General features: G+C 38.4%; 1 protein-coding gene across 1 annotated transcript; it reads right to left on the bottom strand.

Moving 5' to 3' along the window:
- Positions 1–3,239: 3,239 nt before the first annotated feature.
- On the bottom strand, positions 3,240–22,222 carry HECTD3 (HECT domain E3 ubiquitin protein ligase 3). Its single transcript, XM_039349610.1, has 21 exons — positions 21,718–22,222; positions 20,127–20,287; positions 19,578–19,670; positions 19,165–19,300; positions 17,994–18,109; positions 16,984–17,097; positions 13,181–13,263; positions 11,692–11,857; positions 10,559–10,640; positions 9,593–9,775; positions 8,974–9,026; positions 8,503–8,567; positions 7,793–7,896; positions 7,229–7,348; positions 6,072–6,161; positions 5,494–5,700; positions 5,110–5,239; positions 4,765–4,839; positions 4,270–4,351; positions 4,092–4,163; positions 3,240–3,628 (listed from the first exon to the last, which is right to left on the bottom strand). Exons 1-21 carry the CDS (start codon positions 22,072–22,074, stop codon positions 3,544–3,546), a joined length of 2,574 nt encoding a protein of 857 aa, XP_039205544.1. The 5' UTR covers positions 22,075–22,222; the 3' UTR covers positions 3,240–3,543.
- Positions 22,223–22,961: the final 739 nt, after the last annotated feature.

Raw genomic sequence — 22,961 nt, 5'->3', positions numbered from 1 at the left:
TTCTAGGCAAGCATTCTTGACCATCAAGTTTGCTAATAGTTATTTTCCAGAGGTTGCATAACTAGCAAACATATACTTGACTTTGGATTTTTATTATTTTTGTAACAAATTTAGGTCTTTGACACAAATGCATTTATAATTCTCTTGTTCACAAAAAAAATATGACAAAGCCCCCCACTCTTCCCTCCCAGCTCTCGTAAGATAGATGTTTGTTTAATTGGGCAATTCCATTCTTTTCTAAATTTTTACTTAATTACGGTATCACTGAGTGGATAAGATTTGAGAAATGCTGTCCTTTCTATAAATGGAGAGATATTTCTTTTGCTTTATTTCTTACTGAAAGTGATAAATTGGAATACAAAATTGATTTTTTAGTTTAAGGTTAAAATATGTTACTTGTTTCTGGTAGCTCTTGATTTTTGCTGATTAGAACTGAAGGTTTTATTGATAACAGTTGAGAAAAGGGAAGAAGAGAACTTTTTTAAAAGTTGAATAGAGAAGATATAAAATTACACAATTTTTTTATGCCTGTCTGAAGGGATGGGGAGACATTTTTTATATATCTTTGTTTCTTACTTTTTATGTTCTTTTTTCTATCTCTTGGTACTTCTTTTTCTGTTTTTATATTTGTCTTTTATTATATTTATATTTCTCTTTTATCATATTTATAAATTAATAAAAAGTGTGTGTGTGTTGTGTGTGTGTGTGAGAGAGAGCGCATTAACATTAACAGAAGGATAGAAAAAAGATCAAGTGAAGTACTAGTACCACTCTGCAAAGCCTTGGTAAGACTACACTTAGAATACTGCACCCAGTTTCAATCACCCCAATATAAAAAAGGTGTTGAGACTTTGCAAAGAGTTCAGAGAAGAGCAACAAAATGATTAGGGGCCTAGAAGCTAAAACATACAAAGAATGATTGCAGGAACTGGGTATACCTAGTTTAGAGAAAAGAAGGACCAGGGATGACATGACAGCATCTTCCAATACTTGAAGGGGCTGCCACAGGGAAGAGGGGCCCAATTTGTTTACCAGAGCACCAGTAGACAGGACAAGAAATAATGGATGGAAGCTAATCAAGGAGAGAAACAACCTAGAACTAAGGAGAAAATTCCTAACAATGAGAACAATTAACCAGTAGAACAAATTGCCATTGGAACTCGTGAGTCCATCATTGGAAGCTTTTAAGAAGAGATTGGCTAGCCATTTATCAGAAATAGTATAGGTCTCCTGCGAGAGAATGGGGTTGGACTAGATGACCTTCAAGGTCCCAATTCTAAGAGAGAGAGAGAGAGAGAGAGAGAGATGATGCCCTACTCTTTCAGAAAGGAAACTGAAGCCCAGTAAGCAAAGCAGAGCCTCATCTCCCAGGGGCCGAGGCATCCCTGCCCGAAAAGTCTCGTCCATCCCGGCCTTTCGGCTGGTCTTGCGAGCCCTCAGTGTCGATCTCGTCCTAAACACGCCTCGGAGCTCGGAAGCCTGGAAGAGGGAAAAGGCCAGGCGGCGCGCGGGGCGCTCCTCTCCTCTCTTCCCGCAGCCGCAGGGCAGCCAACAGGCGTCTTCTCTGCCTCTTGAACTCGGGACACAACCTTCCTGCCTGAGGCCTGCCGGTGCCCTCCCCGCCTGCTGGGTGGTCCGTAATTAATCCCCAGCCACAGGCGGTACGGGACTTACACGTCCTCGCCCAGCAGGCCTCCCCGCCTAATCCCCGGTTCTTGTTACTCGCCTCGGGGGGCCGCCAGCACCTCCGAGAGACCCTCGTCTCTCCCCCCGCTTTTCCTGTCCGATTCAGTGATGAAGAGCTAGAGTGCAATGAATGCGGCAGAATCAGACGCCTTTCTCTCTCTCTCCCCCCCCCCCCTTTCCGCAGCGAGCGTAGACTTTTCCCAATGCTTTCAGCCACGCTGCAAGGGCGCCTTCCTTGCGAAGGTGCGCGGACTTCCTCGGAAATCTCGGCTAGTCCGCGCTAGGGCGACAGACGGAGAAGCCTCGCTAGTCTGGAGAGACGAAACGAAGGTGACGGGTTAAAAAAAAAAGAGAAGAAATAAAGCGTAAAAGAAGGGAGCAGCTCCGAAGAGGAGCTGCCAGATACTGAGAAGCCTCCCTTCCTGCTCCCCGCTTTGCATGACAAAAGCCCAGCTGCAGAGATGGCACCGTCCCTCCTCTCTCCCCCCCCCTTCCCGCCAAATTCCCTTCCCCAATTACCAATCAAGCCCATTATGTGGCAACAATAGCCGCCAGCCCGGGTGGCCCACCCAGGCAGCTAACCTACAGCCCACAGCCTGTGCATTTTGGCAGAGGACTCTGGTCTCCCATCCTGTCAAAATCCTCATGTTGGGGCATCAACAGGCAAATGTACCAATACAGCTGTGACCATGTGAGTAAAGTAAAAGGGGAGGTCAGCAGTATGAATTAGGGCAAAGGCAGTATAAATTGCCTTCTGTTATCACATGTCAAAAAACTTTCCTCTCTTCCCCCCCTCCCCAAAAGCTATTTCCAGTTTGTACCTTCCCTTATTTGCACAATAAATATATGGATCTGGTATTTTAGCTTTCAGAAAGTAGCATCTTTTAGCAACGTTACTCAAGATAGTAATCAAGAGGTAGAACTTTAGGAAAAGGCTTTAAGGGAGTTAGGCTGAAGAAATAGCTATGTTGGGACAAGCCGATGAACATTTCCTCCATTACAAGCAGAGAATTGCCCTCGTTTTCTTTGGAGCAGAGGTATACAGAAAGAAGGGAAAGGAGGAGCTGACCATTAAAATAAAACCTGAAAACATGATCTTAACTGTAGTAGATTAAGGGAGGTTTTTTTTTCCCAATTATGGTTCCATAATGCCCACTTGTGGTTGGAGGTGTTTATGCAGCTATTAAAAGCACAATTGTCAGAAAAAGAGTTCAGGCAAAAAAGAAGAGAAGCAGAAAGAGATTTATGGTTTTGCATAAAAACGGGCAGGTAAATGGAAATAATATCTTGACTGCTGCGAAAGAGACCCTGAAATGTAATCTCTGAATGAATTAGGGACAGGAAAGTATATGTTTTGTGTGTAATTCACCAATTTTTTTGGGTCCAAATTTGTCATCAAAAAACAAACCCTACTAAGCTCCATTAAGCTTACTCCCAAATACATGTCAATACAACTGCAGTCTAAGGAAGAAACAGAAATGAAAAAGTAAAAAGACTCCAGCAGGGAACTGTGTCACAAAATATGTCTGATTCCAAAAATGAAAGAATCCTACTACAGAGCAATATTTTACTATATTTTTAAATATTTTCTCAGAGAAGGAAAAACATTACTGAATTATTGAACCATAAATCTTATCTAACTTTTCACTAGCAAGAAGCTTTTGCTCAAGCTTCTCTTGAAAAGCAGCGTATTAATATAATGTTCACATTTGATACTTTATTTTCTAGATATGTACACGCATATACATTTTGTGGAGGCTGGATCATGATGAACAGAGTGTAAGAGCTTCTTCCAGGCAGCAAGGACAAAAATCAATCCACCATTAGCGAGACCATCATCCTTCCCAATGTGGAGTTTCAGTCTTCCCATGGACTCATGTCTGTATCAATGGCGACACAATTATAAGCTGCATAACGCAATTTTTCTTCACAAACCTTGGCACTAGAAATAATACAAAAAACTAGGTTAACATTTCCAGGTATTCTGAAAATTCCCAGTACATCTCTAGCTTACCTGTCTGTGATTGTTCAATGGAAGTTATGTCACTATCATAGTCTCCCTATTTGTCTGTGTTATGGTACAGAGTAATATTTTTCTACTTACACTTCTCTACTTCTTCCACTCCATAACTATCTTCTCTTCTCATTATTTACTGTGAATATCACTTCCCTGGTCAGCATGTAACAGTCCTTGCTGTTCTTCTGCTATTATATAATTTTCCCCAAATTGTCCTTCCTGTGTCTCTCTATTTCAGTGGTGGGGAACAATAGCTCCTTTATGACTTGTGGACTTCCAGAATTCCCGAGCCAGCAGAATTCTGGGAGCTGAAGTCCACAAGTCATAAAGGGAGCATAATTTCCCACCTTTGCTCTACCATAAAGAAGTTTTCTAGAATAAGACTTACGAGGCATAATTGGGCAAAAACAGCGTGCTGGAGCAAGTGGATGATTCAGGGAGGGCATCGGTGGTCTCCGAGCTTGGCCATAAGACAGAAGAAAACAAATTAAGTCAGAAGAATCTTCCAGATAATAAAACTCCAAAGGTAATCAGTCTTCTCTCCCAAAGAGGGAAGCGGGACTCACCCTAATTTATCAGGATAGATGTAAATTCGAGCTGGAAGTCTGCTTCTTCCTGTAACAAACCTCAGAAAGCGACTACGATCCTCTAAGGAGAAAAGTACAAGGCTTTCATCAATTCATCACAAATCCCTCTCCATAATCTACCTCCCTGAAAATGAAATAGATCTCAATATGCTAGCCTTGGAAAGCAGGAATTACTTTTTATTCAGTGGGTCAAAATGTAACTTGCAACCAAATATATAACAGCAGTTGTGGTGAAGGCTTCACTCTCTCTATTCTAAATTGCTCTAATTTACTTAATCCATCACCACTTCCGTCCTCCTCATCTGAAATAACTATTTTTTTAAGAAAAGAAAAATGTTTACAGCAAGTTTGATTTTTCAGCAATGGGTTCTGTGGGATAGACTATGGTAGTATCAGTGAGAAAAGTTTCTTAAAATATGCTTGGCTCTGCAACCATTTAATAAACAACAGTGAACATTTGTTTACTCTGCTCACCATTAGTAAAGTTGTTCAAGGCCTCCCAAAAATACTGAATTCTGGTATCTGATGGTTCAAAATCCTCAAAACGAGCTGAAAGATAAAAACAGAAACAGTGCAGAGACAGTAATGTCAACTACATGCCAAGATCCAGCTGACTAGAGAGGAAGATATATTAGTCGTGAGGCACTCAATTAGCTCACCACACACTTTTTAAATAAGGTAATTATGCTGGGATTCTGTACTAAGTAGCAATTGCATGTGGCGCTAACAGTAGATATAATGAAGAATATGTACAGTATACTTCTCAAGATGAGAGCATTCTCATACACAACAGGAAGTCCAAGTATCAGAGATACATACTGAGTTTCTTCAAGGCCTCAACTGTAACTTCAGGGTCACCACAGACCTTCTTCTCCAGTTCCTGCCAAGTAAATAGGTCCAAGACAGCCTGAGGAACTACCTTCAGAAGTCCAGCCTGCATGGCTGCAATCTGGGAGATTAGGAAAAAGAAGAAGAGAATATGTAAGAACAAAAACAAATGCGTAGGAAAGAAGTTCTTCCAAAAACACATAGCTGTTTTCTGACAAGTCCATGAGAATATATAGATTTCTGTTAAATTTTCTTCAATATTAGCTCTGTAATCAATTTGTTTAAACAATGCCCAATGTTTCCTAAAACATGCTGATACAGACTGATGATAAACTATAGGGAAAAAAGTACTTCTAATATGCCACAATGAATTACCTGTTCCTTACTCTCGTTCAGCCGTGCTTTCTGTACCAGATGGATAAATTCCAGCCGGTTCTCATAGCGTACTGCAGTGCGAATGCCGCCAGGAATAAGTTCCACCATGCGCTGGTCACTCAGGACTGTGGTATAGGTCAGCTCATTCCCAAACTTGAATTCAAAGGTCTCCTTGTCCATTCCTTCCATCATCTCCAGAAGTTTTACCTGAGAGCATGGAAAGAAACCAAGAAAATTAGAAAGAGACCTCTGGGTTTCTGATTAAATTGAAGCCATCATTACGTGGTATAATAACATAGGGTCAAAGTGTTTTCAAAAGAACAAAAAAATATTACGCTTAAGAGATACATTCTGATAGTTTTGATAGATATTGTGATATTTCTAGGTTATGTCCTTTACAAAAACTAAGGTGCAAGGAATTTCTATCCCTCTTTCTCAATAACTATTTTAAAAAACAAGTTCAAGCCATCAGCTCAATTATGTATTGTTCCATATTTCTAATCCCCAGCAACAAGTAAATAGAGAGAAACCTATACACCAATTTTATTCATGAAACAGAAACACCACTCATGACTTACCAGCATTGAGTCAACAGCAGGGAAATCTTTATTCCAACTCACTTCTTCACCTGTCAGTTGCTTCCAAACAAAGCCAGGCAAAGCAAGGACCTTGAACAAAAAAGAAGATAAGCAGAATTTTAAGGGCAGTTGCAGTCATTTAGATCTCTCCATCTCCAAAGAGATGCTCAAAAATGGAGAGAAGATATTTTTTTAGTTCAAATATTGCTGCTTTGTTTCTTTTGTGATATGTTTTAGTGTTTTTCAGTATCTTGATATTATTTTAAGTGCATTTCTTTTTGTTAGCTGCCTTGAGCTTTTTATTAAAGTGGTATTTAAAAATAAAATTAATAAATGTATATATATAAGAATAAAACCAAATATTGTCTCCAATTTAAGGCATTAATTCCACATCATACCATAAACCTAGGCAATGAAATGGGCAGTAGGAATAATTCTGAGATTAAAAGGAGGGAAAAAACACATTCAGACTTGCAAAATTTTGTCACTATAATCTTATAATAAAACAGTGTTAGCGTTTTTTGTCATCATCGTCAAATTTTTCTGGAAGGGCTGACAAATGCTAAGGCTAAGGAACTTGCTATTTGTGTATCCAGAATTGGGAATTATTTGGTCAACTGTCCTCCATTAAAGAGAAGGATAATTTCTACTGAGAAGGATATTTATAGTTTAGCATTGTCCTTTCCTAACTTCATGATATGTCCAAGGGTCAGGTGGAAGGTGTTCTGTTGCCAATGCAGCTTCTTTTAAAAACACTTAAATTTGTGACAACAAACTAGGAAATATTTTCCCAAGTTATCTCAAATGCCTGATAAGAATAGGCTCTATAGCAAATAGGGCTGTTGGTCAGTTTTGATGTGAGAAAGGGACAACTTATGCTTGACCCTAGGCCATGTCAAAATTCTAAATTAAAAAGAAACAAAGTTTTTGAATTAACAAACAAAATGCATCCATGAAAGGAAATAGCCATAAAGATAAATAAAAGAATCCCAGAAAAAAGAGAACATATGCCTCAACTTGATCAATAAATAAGAATGAAACACTCATCTTCAAGAAATAGACTGTTCTTCTTTCTGGAATGACATTTTTCCAATATCCCCCTTCTGGTATCAAGGTATCTGGTATCAAGAAGACATTAGTCAATACTGGATACTAACCAGAAATTCTTTGCCACGTAGAGCTGCACCCATTATATGCCCTATCCACTCATATTTGAGGAATTCCTTGCAGGATGGGTTTGGGACATACATGTCTCGGGCTTCTCCAGTTCCACTGCCCTAAAATGACAAATATCTTATTTAAAACAAACAACTAAGCAAGAGTGTAATGATTCTATCAGCATAACTCCATACAAGAATTCCCTGTTCAACATCATAGCACCTAGCAATACATAATCCATCAAAGGCCAATAGAGATACTGCACTATTTTCTGGCATCTATTAGTGCCTTAACCTGGACATAAGAATTTTTTTTAAAAAAAATACTTGATTTGAAGCACTTTTAATACACTGAAAAGAACAAGCTGCTGTAATAGAGATAACTGATACAATACAGCTCTGGAACACTTAATTCAATGGCACCAGGAAAAGATCGAGAAAATTAAGCTTTGTTTCCTTGCCAACAATGTCTCTGACACTTTATTTTCTTCTTAGGTAGCTTTTATCTTTGTATTAACAACCTGAAAGACTTGATCTAATTCTGGTTTGAGCAAAGAATAGGACCTGATTGGATGTGCGGACAAAAAAAGGCAGTGGGACGGGTGTCTCAGATGAACTAGGACACAACTCTTCAGACATATCAGCAATACTGTCCCGGAAACCACCACCTGTAAGAAAGAAAACAAACAAACCAAAAAAAGGGCAGTCCATTTTACATTTTTGCCAAACATCAACTTTCACTCCCATCAGTTTAGAAAGTCCATTTTTATGGGGAGAATACATCCCGGGGGGGGGGATCAAAATTATGATTTGTCTAATATACTTTTATTTGGTCAGGTCTTTGCAGGACTTTTGTCCTAAAAATAAAATCTGATACTACTAAAAATATAGCTACACAATAGCTATTTTTGTGGCTGTTGCAACAGCCAAATTTCCAGGTCTGAAATCCTATCACCTTGATTATGTCATGCCTATAATCCAAACATAGTCCACAGATAATATAAATGTTCAATTACAAATTATCAAAATCAGTAATATCTGCGAGTACCATTGTGATAATGGTGGGCACAATAAAATAACACAAATTGGGAGCAAAGAACATGAAAGATTATTTAGACCTTTACGTGGCCATTTTAATTCCATTTCCTCAAAAGTGAAACACAAAGTCTAGAAACTTACTTTTATTTGCCTTACTTTTATTGAACAATGCAGGGCACTAAAGGTTACATTTAAGCAAGCCATCATTTGGGACTATGCAGAGCTTCAAAACTTACCCTGATCAATGATGCCCTCAGCAATGAATTTACATTCCCACCATTGATCATATCGCAATGGCCACCTGGGATAAAATAAAAATCGAAGTTATCAAGTGGGCTAGCCATTAATCAAAATATTAGAGCCAATTATGATGATGATTATATTAACAGCTGGACAACTTATGATAGAAATAGAACGACTGTGGCAAAAGAAAGCAAAAGTAATAATAATAGACATATTGGGTGCAATCCCAAAACAATGGTGATGATGTTACCTAGCTTGGGTAATGAAATGTGCAAGAAAACAACCAGACTCAGAGAGCACCAAGGATCCCTAATATCAGGTTTTCTCTATCCTTGAAAAATGACCTTTTGGTTTATTTGCAAATCCCAAGATAGTTGTCATCCAGGCCTTTAAATTTCAGACCCCCAAAAACTTGAAATAGAAAAGGGCAAGGAAGAAAGACAAATGGTTCAAAGATCACCCACCTATAATCCAGTGGCTTCTCATACTTGTCAGAAGGTTTCAGGCCTTCATATACCTAGGAAGAGCAGAAAGTGCAGCTAAAGCTTTAACAGTGGAAGAAAATAAAGTTCACAATATCCAAACTGCAATCATGTGAGTGTGGAGGTGCTGTGATGGCCATAAGCACAAGGACTGGTCATAGCTATCACCGCGCTTGGGGGTTGGGCCTCCCTGTCATAGAGGCCAAAGAATTAAAATTCAATTATTTAATTGCATCACACATACAATACACAAATTTAATATTCCTGTAAAAGTTCTATTATAAACTGAAGGAGCCCAAAGTGATGCTTCCCAATCTTGAAAAGGCTGCACCATAGTTGCTTCTTAGCTGTGATATAAACATCAACAGCATTTCATTCTGGACCTTATATCAAGAGGATAGTGTAAAAAGACATTCTGAAGTACAAAAGGAAACTACTTCTCCGAGATAATATTTAGTGCAAGCTTTCCTACTCTGGTACTCTTTAGATGCGAGATCCATACCTCCCAGAATATTAGGCAGCCTTTTGGGAATTATAATCGCAACACATCTGGAGGATCCCATAGTGGAAAAGGGCATGCTATTATATTGTTTCCCCTTACCTGGATGAAGACAGTGTTTTTACAGGAAGGGTCAAGGGCAGGATTGTCGCGATGCTCCATGGCTAGGCGCCGGTTGATGTAGAGACGTGGCATGAAGTTGGGCTTGCTGGTTTCAGAATCCTTGAGGCACTGACTGATTAGCATTGTGCGTCGTTTGGACAGCAACAGAAACTGTTTGATATGCTGTCAGGGGATAACAATTGATTCAAAGAGGGCAATATCTAATGCACTTTCCCTCACTTTTCCAGCCAGCTCTACCATCATGACCACCACCCAACTATCCTTGATATGTTGATAACTTAGTTCTTTTTCCTGCTAGAAACATTCTGATATAGGAAAATGTGTATTTAATGAACAGAGTCATTTCCATCTGTCATTAAAAATGATAATTAATTTATTGAAGATTTATGAGCAATCTTGAAGAAAAAGTTGCAATATTTGTTCCTGAATAAGAGCTTGTTAAATGAGGACTATCTATGAATACCATCGAGGACAAAGAATTAAAATTCAGTTATTCCACTGAGTTTTAAGTTGCCTTGTTAATTTAACTTTAGGTATAAAAGGATCTCATTAGAATGATGAATAAAAAACTTTTTCTGAAGCTTGAAAAATGAACTTGAAAATGAAAAGAAAATACAATGTGTGCTTTGTGTTAAAGTGAAGTTAGAGAGCCCTCCTTTTTAAAATGCTGGGCTTGCTTATATAACGGTTGAAGGAGAGTTCCCCAGCAACAACATCTGTACATCTTCTCTGCTACATCATTTTCAACTCACTTTCAAGGAACAGGATGGCAATGTTAGCCTGTTTGGTTGTCTTGTTAGGCAGGAGCAGAAACATTTATTCAACTGCTTCAGTTTTTTCCAAGTAAAGGCAGGTTTGGCTACTACAAAATGATCACTGTTACTGCACTGATTGCGAAAAGAAAATCAGATATTCATCCATTGGTAGGATTTTTAGTTACCTCACCTTTAGTTCATTGAAGGTGCAGAGTGTGTAGTCCCAGGATGGTACAAGGTGATGAAGCACACTATCCAAGATCTTGATAAATCTATCACAACAAAAAGAAACAGCGCCAAAAATGTGGAAAAATATCTAAATGATGTACTGTGATGCATGATGGTGAGGGTACAATGTAATTCCATACAGTAATATAAATTAAACAATATATGATTAGATTTATGTTCCATTTGTCCACGAGGAGTTCAAGATAGCACTCTTTTCTTCCTGAAGTTTTCCTATGCATCCCTCTACCATTGAGCATTGTTTATCTCCTACCCAAACAACTTCTCTGAGCCTTTATAATTAAAAACATTTGCAAGGTAACCATGAAGACATGACCATGAAATGAAGAATAGCGATGAAAATGAAGAGAATTCACATGATCATAATACTTGGAAAGGCTAGTGGAAGAATGAGATGCTTCCTAGTTTATGGAAGTAAGCATTCAAATAAGCAGTGCTTCTGCACTGCAATCAAAGAGTTATAGTGTTCCTAGGTGTAATGGTATGTGGAGAAGACCTTGGGAGACAGGAGCAAAAGATGCTGCCTTGGGAATGGTCAGATAAGAGACAGCATAACCTGTAGCTAGATAGTGGGCTGGGCAAGAGGTTTAGAAGAAACTCTCCCTAATTTTTCCACCTGTAAAGGAGACAGTGGAAGAACTGTACTCTGAGACATTAATGTAACTTTACAATAAAGTAGACTTAGCTCATCCGGTCATGTTTCTTGTATCCTATGCCTAATAAGGCTGACATCGATCTTGCAAGTCTCAAAGTGCAATCCTTCTTCCCCCAATCTCCTTTACAGCCCAAGAAATTAGAGAGGGTCCGAACAGCCTTCTGCCCTGTCCACTATGCAGCTGCAGGCTACGCTATCTCTTATCTGACCATTTCCTAGGCAATTTCTCTTGGCTCAGTCTCCCAAGGTTTTTCCCATATACTATTACACTAGAAGAAAACTGATACACGCCTAGGATCGGATAGTGATGAAAAAGATCTTGATGTTTTTTAAATTAATTCAACTGCTTGCAGAGGCCTCTCACATATTTTCTTATTCCCACCCACAGTTTTTCTTAGCGTTCCTAACTGGCACTTCCATACCTCTGCAGGATCACAGCACGCCAATAAAGCACATCAGGGTCTCTCCCTTCCAGTCGTGGATACCTCACTAGGTTGGCTGGTTGAAACATGTCTGCATTGAGTCCCAATTCTCGTTGCCGAGAAGATTTTATCTTTATGCCCCGGAGCCGGACATCAATCCCGTCATCTGCATAAAAGGAAAGGACCATATGCAGCAAGCAAAATAAATAAATAAATAAATAAATAAATAAATAATTCCTCTGTATAGAGAGAAGAAATTACTGTAGGGAAAAACTATGAAGCAGAAAAACGGCAGCTCAAGAAAATACATGTTTTCTCAGAAAGATATAGTTCTTTTTTAAAGAATGGACATGATTTGGATTTCAAGAGACTTAGCAACTAGATTTTCCGAAGTAGAGATTTTACCAAGAGAGGTTTTTTCAAACCATAATCCCGTGAGCCTGGTTTATAAAAGAAAATCTAGTTCTTTCAGATGGACACTAAATGATGTTTTGCTACAGAAAGAATCTGTTGAATTAATTTATGCTGGAAATGTGAACAATATGTAGTGACATTTTACCATATCCATGTAAGATGGACATATAAAAAAAACAATTCTGCACACAAATAAATACACTAATTCAGAAGATTTTAAACACTGATGTTCAATTGAAACCAGAGGCTTTTCTTTTAGGATTAAAAGAAAAGTTCCATAGCTAGAAAAAAGCTATGGAACTTTATTTTTATATACGACAACTGCAGCAAAATTATTATATGCTCAAAAATGGAAAGGTTTGACATTATCCGCAATGGAGGAATGCTTGGTGAAGATGAATGGAACTTGCAAAGATGGCTAATTTGATTTCCTTAATTAGAGAAAAGACAATATCTACATGTATGGCTGACTAGAAACTCCTTATAGACTTTTGCATGAAACAGAAAAAAGTGCACTTATGACTTGTGGTTTTGATGATTAGAAAAAAATTAGATAATAGAAAAAAGTAAGCATTTTTGGAAACACAGAGCAAGAAAAACTTCATAATCATACCCATATTTGCTGTGACGAAAATTGGAAGTCCTATTTCTTTTTATCTTTTCTTCTACACTTGTGTCTTTTTCCTTTTGTGTTTTTCTTTCATTGTTTTCTTTATTCAGTATAAATTTGTGTAGTTTTTATGTTCCTCTTAAAACTACATTATCTATCTATCTATCTATCTATCTATCTATCTATCTATCAATCATCTATTTATCCTCCATCATCGTCATCATCGTCATCGTCATCATCATCATCATCTCCCTTAGTTTATTTGCTAACAGATAATGGGCTTTGCTGTTTTCCTCAATAATATAGCCCATAACTGATGTCTTGGGAGAAGTGATAGGGAAACTGTTACATTTGTCTCTTTGTACTTGTATACAGGTGGAATAAAATCCCAAACTAGAGTTTCAGAATTATCAAATGATCTTCCCAAGAATTAAAAATTTCATCCTCATACTGACACCTACACACCTCTGCATTCCACAATGCGGATTTCAATGACAGGCAAATGAGCAGTCATGTCTTCCAGCACACAAACATCCCCGATGTAGCTCCTAGGGACAAAAAACACACACATCTATTTCATCTTGCACATAGTAGTATAATCCTCCCCTCTGCCAAACCTTTAATTTTATGTATCTGAAAACTGGGGACAAGTTAGATTGAGTTGTGGATGGAAACTGGGACCCAAAGACTCCTAGTTCTTGTTCCAACTTCTGAATTGTGCAAATTGATCTGTCAAACTCCCACTGATGGAGGGGGAGGAGGGATGATGGAAATTTGACTCCTAAAACACTGTTGTCAGATAGGACATAAAGGAGCTTGCCTACAGGTATTAGGCAAGATGTTAAAAAAATATAGATATTGCCTATATCTATTTATACATGACACTACCTTGTTAAATGAATCATCACGGTTCTAAAAATAAGACGTTGGGTGACTGAGACTTGCCATTTTATGGCTGCATTCTCTCTATTAACTCTGCTTGTCAGGAACCAGTTGTTAAACATGCAAATAGTGAGACTTCCGGTTTTGCATGGTAGCGACTGGTCGTGGGCTTGCAGATTCTCCGTACCCCCACGGCTAATTCTGCCCTATCTGGGGATCCTAAATGGGTCTAAGTCGCCCCAGAGAGGTGACGAAGAAAGAAGGGTACTCCAGCGATTCTGGAACAGTGGCAGCCGTTCTGTTCGATTTGAGGAAAGCTTTGTAACCCAACAGGAAAAAGGCTGGCCGCATTGCATCGACCAGCCCAAGCTACTAGCAACCAAACTCCAAAAGCACTAACCAGCACAACTGTGAACAGCATGCCTGAAACTGGGTGAGGAATTTCATCTTCTCTTTTCTATTTTACATTTAATTTCCTGGAAAAGATCCCCAAGAAGCAAAATATCCCTGAAAGGGAAGGAGGGGGATTTCCGCCCCACCTTTATACTAACAGAAGCGGCGAATTAATCTTTTTATGGATGATCAAAATATATGGAAGTGAAATAAATATAAAACTTGAAATTTAAAACTTAAATCTGGATAAATCTAAAATTGTTTGAATGGTTAAGACTCTCATTTTAAAGATAACTATTCATTTTGGAAATTGAAAAACAAATAGTTGCTGACACTTGGTGGTGGATGAAGACTATGACAGCTATGACTTTAATATAAGACTTGTCAAAACCTGGGAAAAGACTTGTCAAAACCTGGGAAAAGCTAATCTGTGTTTGTGACTTTCAAAATTTTAACAAAGAACAGCTGTGACAAAAAAGACAATAATTTGGGCTGTAAACAAAGAGAGAATTATAAATTTCAGAAAAAAATCTTTTTGAACTATTTGGATTACAAATATCTATTTAATTGGGACTCTAAAACTATTTGCAGAGAAAAGAAAGGAAGAGAAAAAATCAAATTCTTGGCCATCATGGATCAGAGACATACAGAAAGAACATATCAAGAAAACATAAATACTTCACAGGAGGAGATATATAGTATACTGCAACTAATTCAAACAACAATGAATTTAAACTACAAAGAAATCCAAAATAACTTTGAAAATATAAATCAATCTATTTCTAAGTTAACTCTACAACAAAAAAATTCCCAGAAAACAACAACAGAGAAGGAGCAGATAAAACAGATAAATGGATACAGAATTGAGAATAGAGACCTAAAGATGGAACTTAACAAAACAAGGAAACATGATTTAATCCTAGTGGAAAAATATTCACAAGAATTGGAAAAAACAACCTATCCCTTAAGACTACAAAATAAATCTGAGGACAAGAAAACAGATTGGATAAAATGGACTGTAGAGACGTCAGGAACATTGGAGAGAAAGGCAATGATAAGAGAAGCGGAGAGAAAGAAAAAGATTTTCAACCAACGTGGAAAGGCAGAAGCCCCGTACAAAGACACTTCATCTGATTTACTTTTTATATCTACAGCAACATTTATGAACATACGGAAAAACTTTTTGATTCAGCAAAATACATTGATTAAGAAAGATACTTGGCAAAGGAAAAAGACTAAAGTGGAAGCCAAGAAAATAGATGATGGGACTTACCAGAGAGAATATTTAAAAAAGAAACATTTGTTTGAATATGGTTAAAGAAATAGAAAAGTTTTGGAATATATATGTAATTCTAAGGGATGAATTCCCTAAATAATATAGTATGCCTTTTCCCCTTTTTTGTTCTCTTTCCTGATATGAGTAATATAAAAAAGTTGAAATGACTTAGATAATGGAAATGTTTTAGATACTTAAATGTGATTGAATTTAAGAAAATTATAATGAATTAAAAATGTTTTGAATAAGAGTTAAAGGACTAGATGACTAGATGTATTAAATGGAATGTTTAAAGATTAAATATATTTTCAATTACGGTTAAAAAGAATAAGAAATTTAGGAAATAAATATATATTAGCTTAGGAGGGATATATATTTTTAGTATGTTATTTTTTATGTTTCTTTACTCTTGCTCTCTTTTCTTTCTTTTTCATTGTTTTATCTATTCCTTAAGAAATGTAAAAGTGTAAGATGGTTCATATGGAAAAATAGAGTTAAAATTTTAAATGTAATTAATTTTTGAGAAAATCTTAACCAGAAAGAATATCTAGAATTTGGTGGGAGAAACAAACTAAAATAAGGATTGTAACAGGATCTATGATAAGGCAACCAGAATGACTGGATAGAAAAGAAATATTATATTGATGTGATTATTATTTTTAGGAATATTGGGAAAAATTATATATTTAATTGTTATCTATCAAAACAATAAGAATTGTATTAACTCAATGTTTGCAAAAGAGCATATTTTGGGAAAAGAGGAAATCAACTAAAACTATTATGTGGATTATGGATGATAGAAATCAATTGTTAATGATTGTTTTACAAATGTAACCCAGACAACACACTGTTCACCAATTATTAAGTGATTTATGTTTTAAAAAAATCAATAAAATGTATTACAAAAAAAGCATGCAAATGGTGATCATGTGACCACAAAATGCTGAAAATCATGAATGTATTTGCAAAACTATTTTTTGTTATACCCTTGGAACTTGAACAGTTGCTAAATGAGGTAGCTGATAGGGGAGGATTACCTCTGCAATGTTTCTTTCTATAATTATGCTGATATTAATAATGCAGCCCTCTAGTTTTATTTGTATGCTAGGCATTAGGCAACAAGGAATTACACACCAGCAAATTGGCCAAAACTGGCTGGTCCCTATCTCTGTGAACTCAGTATAGAAACCAAACAGATTGCCAAAGAAAGAATTTCTATTCTCTCTACACCAGGGGTCCCCAATCTTGGCAACTTTAAGATTTGTGGACTTCAAGTCCCAGAATTCCTCAGCCAGCATAGCTGGCCCCTGCTCTATACAACCTAACAGTAGATTAGTCCACAGCAAAAGAGATAGAGTTCTTGCTTCTTACCCTGTTAATTCCAGGCAGGCTAATAAAAGCATCAAGCTAGTAATGATTTGTGGGCTTATTCATAATGTTGTTTCCTGCTTTAATTCCTAGGATATGATTGACCCCAATATCAACAATCAACAACTACCTATGAACCCTTATCGCTTCACTGCAGCAATTGGACCATTAATTCCTTGTTTTGCAGCAGTATTTGATCAAGATAATACTCTTCATTTTCTATTCTCCCCTTCTCCTTCTCATATCACAGGGAACGACAAGTTCCAGGCAAGTATTAAACCACTTGAATAAAATGTACCAGAATGGTTTCTTTCAGTTAGCCCCATCTCTCCCCACTGCCCTGACTCACTCATCAATGCCGACATCACTCAGTTTCTTCAGATTATCACCCTCACCGCCATATACAGCCACCCTTTTTGGCATGAAATTTTCATCTGTTGTATCCACAGTCAGAAAGAGTTTCCTGATGGAAAGATTTGAAACAACAAATGTGAGACAAAGCAAACGGGTATTAGGAAAACTTTTACATGCAAGAAAATTCTGTGAAGGCTGGAAACTTTCTCATTTATTAGAATTCCTGTCAATAAAGGATTGTTTGGCATGCTTACAAGCCATCACTGTAGATGTTTGGAAACATGAAGACGCTCTTGGCATCCATTCTTGCCACCCTCTCCTGCAATTTTTAAATCAGAGAAAATGTGAGGGAAAAGAGAAAGGGAGAACTGCCCACCTTAAAACAGTTCAATCAGATTCAGTGTTTTGGGACTTTTTCAAATATTCTTCAAAAAAAGATTGAAAAAATAAGCCTATTCCGAATTAAGAAGAGAGGGTATATTCTTCATAATTCTGTGATTTACTTTGTGTCACTCTGAGCTTCAGGTCCTTGTCAATAGAAAAAGCCACTGGAGGAAGAGAAAGTGTTAATCTCTCTCTGATATAAAAAGGAAATGGGATTGTAGAACTGCACATTTTGTGATACAATCTAATATAGTGTCTTAGCCTTACATTTATACTGGAAGCAGTTGAAAAGCCATAGTAATGGATAAGCTCTTAAGGTTATTGTGCAAGAAAATTAAGATGTTTTCCGTTATTAAACATTTCCCAATTTTTCTGAAAAAAGAATGCCTAGGCACAAATCAGGGCCAGACACACAAACCATATTTTTAAACCTTTCTTGCTGCTTGGTCTACATTCAATGGAATACAGAAAATAATTGTTTTTCAGAAAGGCCAAATGAATTAGAGCAGCAATCTGTTTGCAAAGACTGATCCTAAATCACTTTGTATCTAATGACAGAGAAGAAAATCTTGCTATATAGAGTAAAAGATAGGAAAGGGAGGAGCAGATTTAATTACTAACTTTATTATGGTTCCTTTTTTCATGTTGAGACGGACCCAGTGTTGGCCTTGGGATCCATCACTCTCCCAGTAGGTGTCATCGTGGTTGTCGGTCAAGTATGAAACATTGAATTCTTCCTAAAGAAGCAGAGCAGCACATTAGCACATTTGAACCAGCCCTTCTTATTCACAAAGACATGTTCATGATGAATATGCTTCACTTGAGAAGCATTTCAATGAAGAACTGCATGTATTAACCTGCTCAGACCTCATTTGGAGTACCATAGCCAACGAAGTGGAGAAAGTTAAGAAAAGGTGTAAGTTCAGGAGAGCAAGCTCTCAGAAGAACAATGTGTGTATATAGAGATACAAATAAGAAGTGGAGTTATTTTCTCTTATTCCAGAGGACAAGAACTAATTGGTTAAAACAGGAGATAGATTCATGCTACAGCTTAGCAGGAACTTTCAGTCCAATCTCTTCTTAAAGACTTCCAGTGTTGGAGCATTCACCGCTTCTGGAGGCAGAGGAACAACTTGCCTCCAGAAGTGGTGAATGCTCCAACACTGGAAATCTTTAAGAAGAGACTGGACAGCCATTTGTCTGAAATGGTATAGGGTTTCCTGCCTGAGCAAGGTGTTGGACTAGATGACCCCTAAGGTCCCTTCCAATTTTATTATTATTAGTTTAGTTTGTACAAGGTGTCAGCCAAAGATGCTCTAATCTAGCAGAATCTGCACTGAATGAGGTGGGATGTGTGTGGAGTAGATTATCCCTGAGGTCATCACATTTCTATGTATCTAATCCTTTACAAAGACTAAAAAAGGGAATACCAAAGTCAGAGGCAGGTAAACGACATGTGAAAGTGCTGGCTTGTAGTGTTACCTTCTGTCAACATGGCCACACTGGCTAAGAATAATGGAAGCCCAGCATTACTCAAGAGCACCAGTCTGAAGAATAATAAAACTAAAATAATGGTGCTCTTATTGTGAGCTGAGCTGGGTAAGCAAACAATGCCTCTCATCCTTCATCATCAACTGTGAAAGTTGCAGGAACAATTTACAGACTATATTTATAGACAATCCTTAGATTTTGCTTATCAACTACAAATTCATAATCTTTGATAATAAGTTGCAGATGATATTCTGAGGAAGTTTCCTCCATAAAGAGATCCAATCCACTGATAATATTATACCGTGTAAGAGGAGACATCAATGCTGTCCACATATTGCTTGACACTACCCAGATTCTCATCTTCCTTGCCAATATGGTCATAAAGGAAATGCACCAGATCTTCGTCACATTCATAGGTCCATGTGGGTGGTACAAATCTACAAAGCAGTGATGGTAGTCAGTAGCACAGAAGGAGCACTGAGGTGGATAGTCAGAAACTGTATTCTATTTATTCCTCCATTCTTAGTCGTATTTTTCATTTCCTCATCCCATAATACATGTTATTTCAGTCAGCTTTATACCAAAGAACTGTTTCCACTGATGGTGGATGACGAAGCCTAACTCAACTCCAAAGGCTGAATCACTATTTCCACAGTAATGGCACTGGCTACCTCAAGCAATCAGTACCCTCCGCCCCAAATAAAATGAAATTACCGGAGTCTCTCTACTGCAGCCACATCTGGCTCCATGATTTTTGGCTTTGCTCCAAGATGCAAGGAATATGTTAAATCCACTACCTGTTCCCATCTGGAGTAAAAAAAAAATTGCAACAAAAACCATAAACTTCAACTCCAGGTTAGAGAAATTGATTGGCTTCTATGAAAAGTTCTAAGAACAAATCAAAGGACCAATATTCCACCTGTCTGTGGAAAGTGCAACAACATTACATTTCTAATCTATTTTGTTGTACAAACAAATTTATCAGATCAATTAATCAACAAAGGTGAAACATTTTTTATAGACAAATGATTCACTAACTACAATTCAGCAAATGGTATTTTAAAAAAATGGGCATACCTACATATTTTAGAAAAATTAGCCCCTCTCCAGAATCTTCATTTGGTGCCACACATTTTCTTCTGAGAATGCTCTGACAATCAGAGGTTTGTGGACAAATAAAATATATTTTGCTTACAATCACATTTGTAGCATCCTCCACAATGACTCCTCCAAAGCCAACCAAGCAGAAGTGAGATTCTGTACCTGATTACTGGTTTAAAATCCATCCCAAAGAGCTGCTGCTGCCTCTGAATCCTCTCCATCGATTCCACTGGCACCAGCCTGTCTCCACTATCTGCATGCTTACACGTAAGAACCCAACCTTCTTCCAGGTCACAACCAGTCTTGTATTCCTGAAGTTGTTCCTATGTGGACAGAACACAAAGTTACATGAGCAGTAAAATCTAAGTTGGTCAAAATGAGGTTTCATTACCATAGTACAAACATATAGAGTTTAAATATGCAAGAGCTTTGCACTGTTTATTTGGACCACTAAATGCACAGCAGCAATTAAATCCTTATTTAAATTCAACTTGTATCTTTGTGATTCATAAATATACCTGTACCAGTTCCAGAGTCAATGAAATACAGGGAATAAGAGCCATCCAGAACTGTGTGATTTTGAGCTAATCATTTTCTCGCAGCCCAATTTAACTCAGAAAGTTAGTATAGTGGAGTTAAAACAAAGAGATATTTCTTTGCTCTCAGCTCCTGAAGAAAAAATAAATAAAATGAAATAAAATAAAACAAAATAATAAAATAAACAGCAAGTTTCACTATTCCTGTTCACTCCCATTTTTGGAAGAAACCAAAGATGTATACAAATAAAAAGGTATATTTACATCAATATATAAAATGTTATCTTATACAACAAACTGTATGGAATTGGCAATTTGATTAATTATAAAAGTTTCTACATGGATGTTCAGAATTTGGCATATATTTGTAAGACTGATCAGACTGATCCTACAGCCTTGGGTTTCCTAGCCCATAAGATCATAAGCTTTCAAGGGCTATGAAGTGAAGCCTCTAGTTCAGGGGTAGGCAACCTTGGCTCTTTTATGACTCGTGGACTTCAACTCCCAGAATTCTCTAGTTTGACATCCGACAGTTCATGCACTTCTTTTATAGTCTATTCCAAGTTTAGAACTAATCATTGTTTCCTGCAACTCTAACACTGACAGACTTATAGCAGGTGGTTGCACCTGGTTGGCTGCAAATGATCTGCAAAATGCTAAGCAAGGTAGGGAGACCAGGAAACCCAAGGTTACAGGATGGAGCGGGAATTTGCAGAGGGAGGGGGAGAAATCATGCTGAAAGAAGTCAGTGGTAAACCACATCTATTAAGAAACTACAAGGTATACCCATGGAATCATTAGGAGGCAAACTTGGCAAAAATGGGAAATCTGAGCTCCTCCCCCCCCCACACTCAGCATTTATATGACTGATTTATATGGGTGCCAGACAGCCACAAATGGAAAGGAATAGAATGGGATAAATGGGGATATTCACCTCTATCTCAATCATATATGCATTAAGCCCCTTCTTTTTTTATTTTCTAATTTGAAGTGCAGCTCAGCCCTGGCACGCTTCAAATAATAACTCTGGGGCGCCTCTGAGCATGCTTAGTATGCAACCCAGCCTCTCTAGAGAAATTTTCTGATTTAGCTATCAGGATCCACCCGGAACTAACACAGGATCTAAATGGTTTAGATCCGCCAGGGTTTCGCTCGGTTTCTTCGGATTAGCCTCCAGGTCCAAAGGGCGCGCGCGAGAGCCACGCCTTGTCCCTCACCCTGGTGAGCTTCACCCAGAGCCCGTGCCCGTTGCAGTATTCCTCGCCGCTGGCTCGAATACACGATCCCTTGCGCACTTCGATAGTGGCCCTGCCAGGACTTTTCCTGATGCCGGGACCCGCACCGCCCGCAGCTTTGCTTGGGCTCTCCCACACGGACAGTAGGCTCCGGCCCGAGGCGGAGGCGGACGCCTGGGCGCTGGGATCCTTGCACAGCTTGTACTGCACTTCGCGGGGCACGTAGCCCAAAGTGGCGGGCAGCGGCTCCGCCCGGATCAGGCACCCGATCGCCTCGCTCAGGAAGCGCAGCCGGCCCAGCAGCAGGTGCGGAGACTCGCTGTCAGTCGAGGGAACCATCCTGCCTGTCTCGGGCGAACAGGAGCTGCGGCGGCCGCTCCACCAGTTCTCTCCTCTCCTTCCCTGCCGCAGCCGGCGAAAGCTCAACGGCTGTCAGGAGGAGGCAACCAAGGTCGCTTCCTACTTCCTCCGCCGCCTGGATTCCGGCTGCTCTACCGTAAAGCATCCTCTATCGGCGGAAAGTAAATCGGGGCCGTCGCGATTGAAGAGATTTTGCGAGGCTGCGGCGTGGGAATGGCTCAGTTAGCTAGTGAGCGGTTAATTGATTTCGCACATCAATCAATTCAGATCTGCTTATTTTTTGATTGTCTCATACTTTTTGCCCACCAAATAGGTTAGGGTTAAGGTTAAGGTTAGGTTATCGATCGATGATTGACAGTTACCTCTACGAATGTATGTGCCCGATCGGGCGTGGCACCGATTGATTACGTCTGCGGGAAGCAAAAACTTTTTGGGCAGATGTTAATACTACTGGCAGACAAAAGGGTTCCTCCATTGAGGCTTCGGTCCAAAGGTTGGAAAGGCATTTATTGGATAACGCGACAGTCCACGTTTCACTTTCTTTTTTCTTTTTTAATATGAATACAGTAGAAAACGGAAAAACAAGTATCTCTGATGTTTAAAATAGCAAGACAGACGGCAAAACTTTAACTTGTCTAGGAAAAATGTGTATTTATTGTATAGATGTCTGGATTTTAATTATTATTATTTTTTTTTGAAAGAACACAAGTTGATTTACCTGGGATTCTTCCCTAATTTTCTCTCCATAATTCTGGGAAATAGCGTTGGGCTGAACGCCTACCCTAAAGCCTATAGACAAGTGGATTTGAACCTGAATCTTCCTAGGCAAATCCAGCCACCACACTATATGAAGAGGCTTAACTCCC

Source organism: Crotalus tigris, unplaced genomic scaffold (genome assembly GCF_016545835.1).
Source record: "Crotalus tigris isolate CLP2741 ecotype Arizona unplaced genomic scaffold, ASM1654583v1 scf7180000018299.754606, whole genome shotgun sequence".
Taxonomy (NCBI): domain Eukaryota; kingdom Metazoa; phylum Chordata; class Lepidosauria; order Squamata; family Viperidae; genus Crotalus; species Crotalus tigris.
This window is presented reverse-complemented; position numbering and strand designations above follow the sequence as displayed.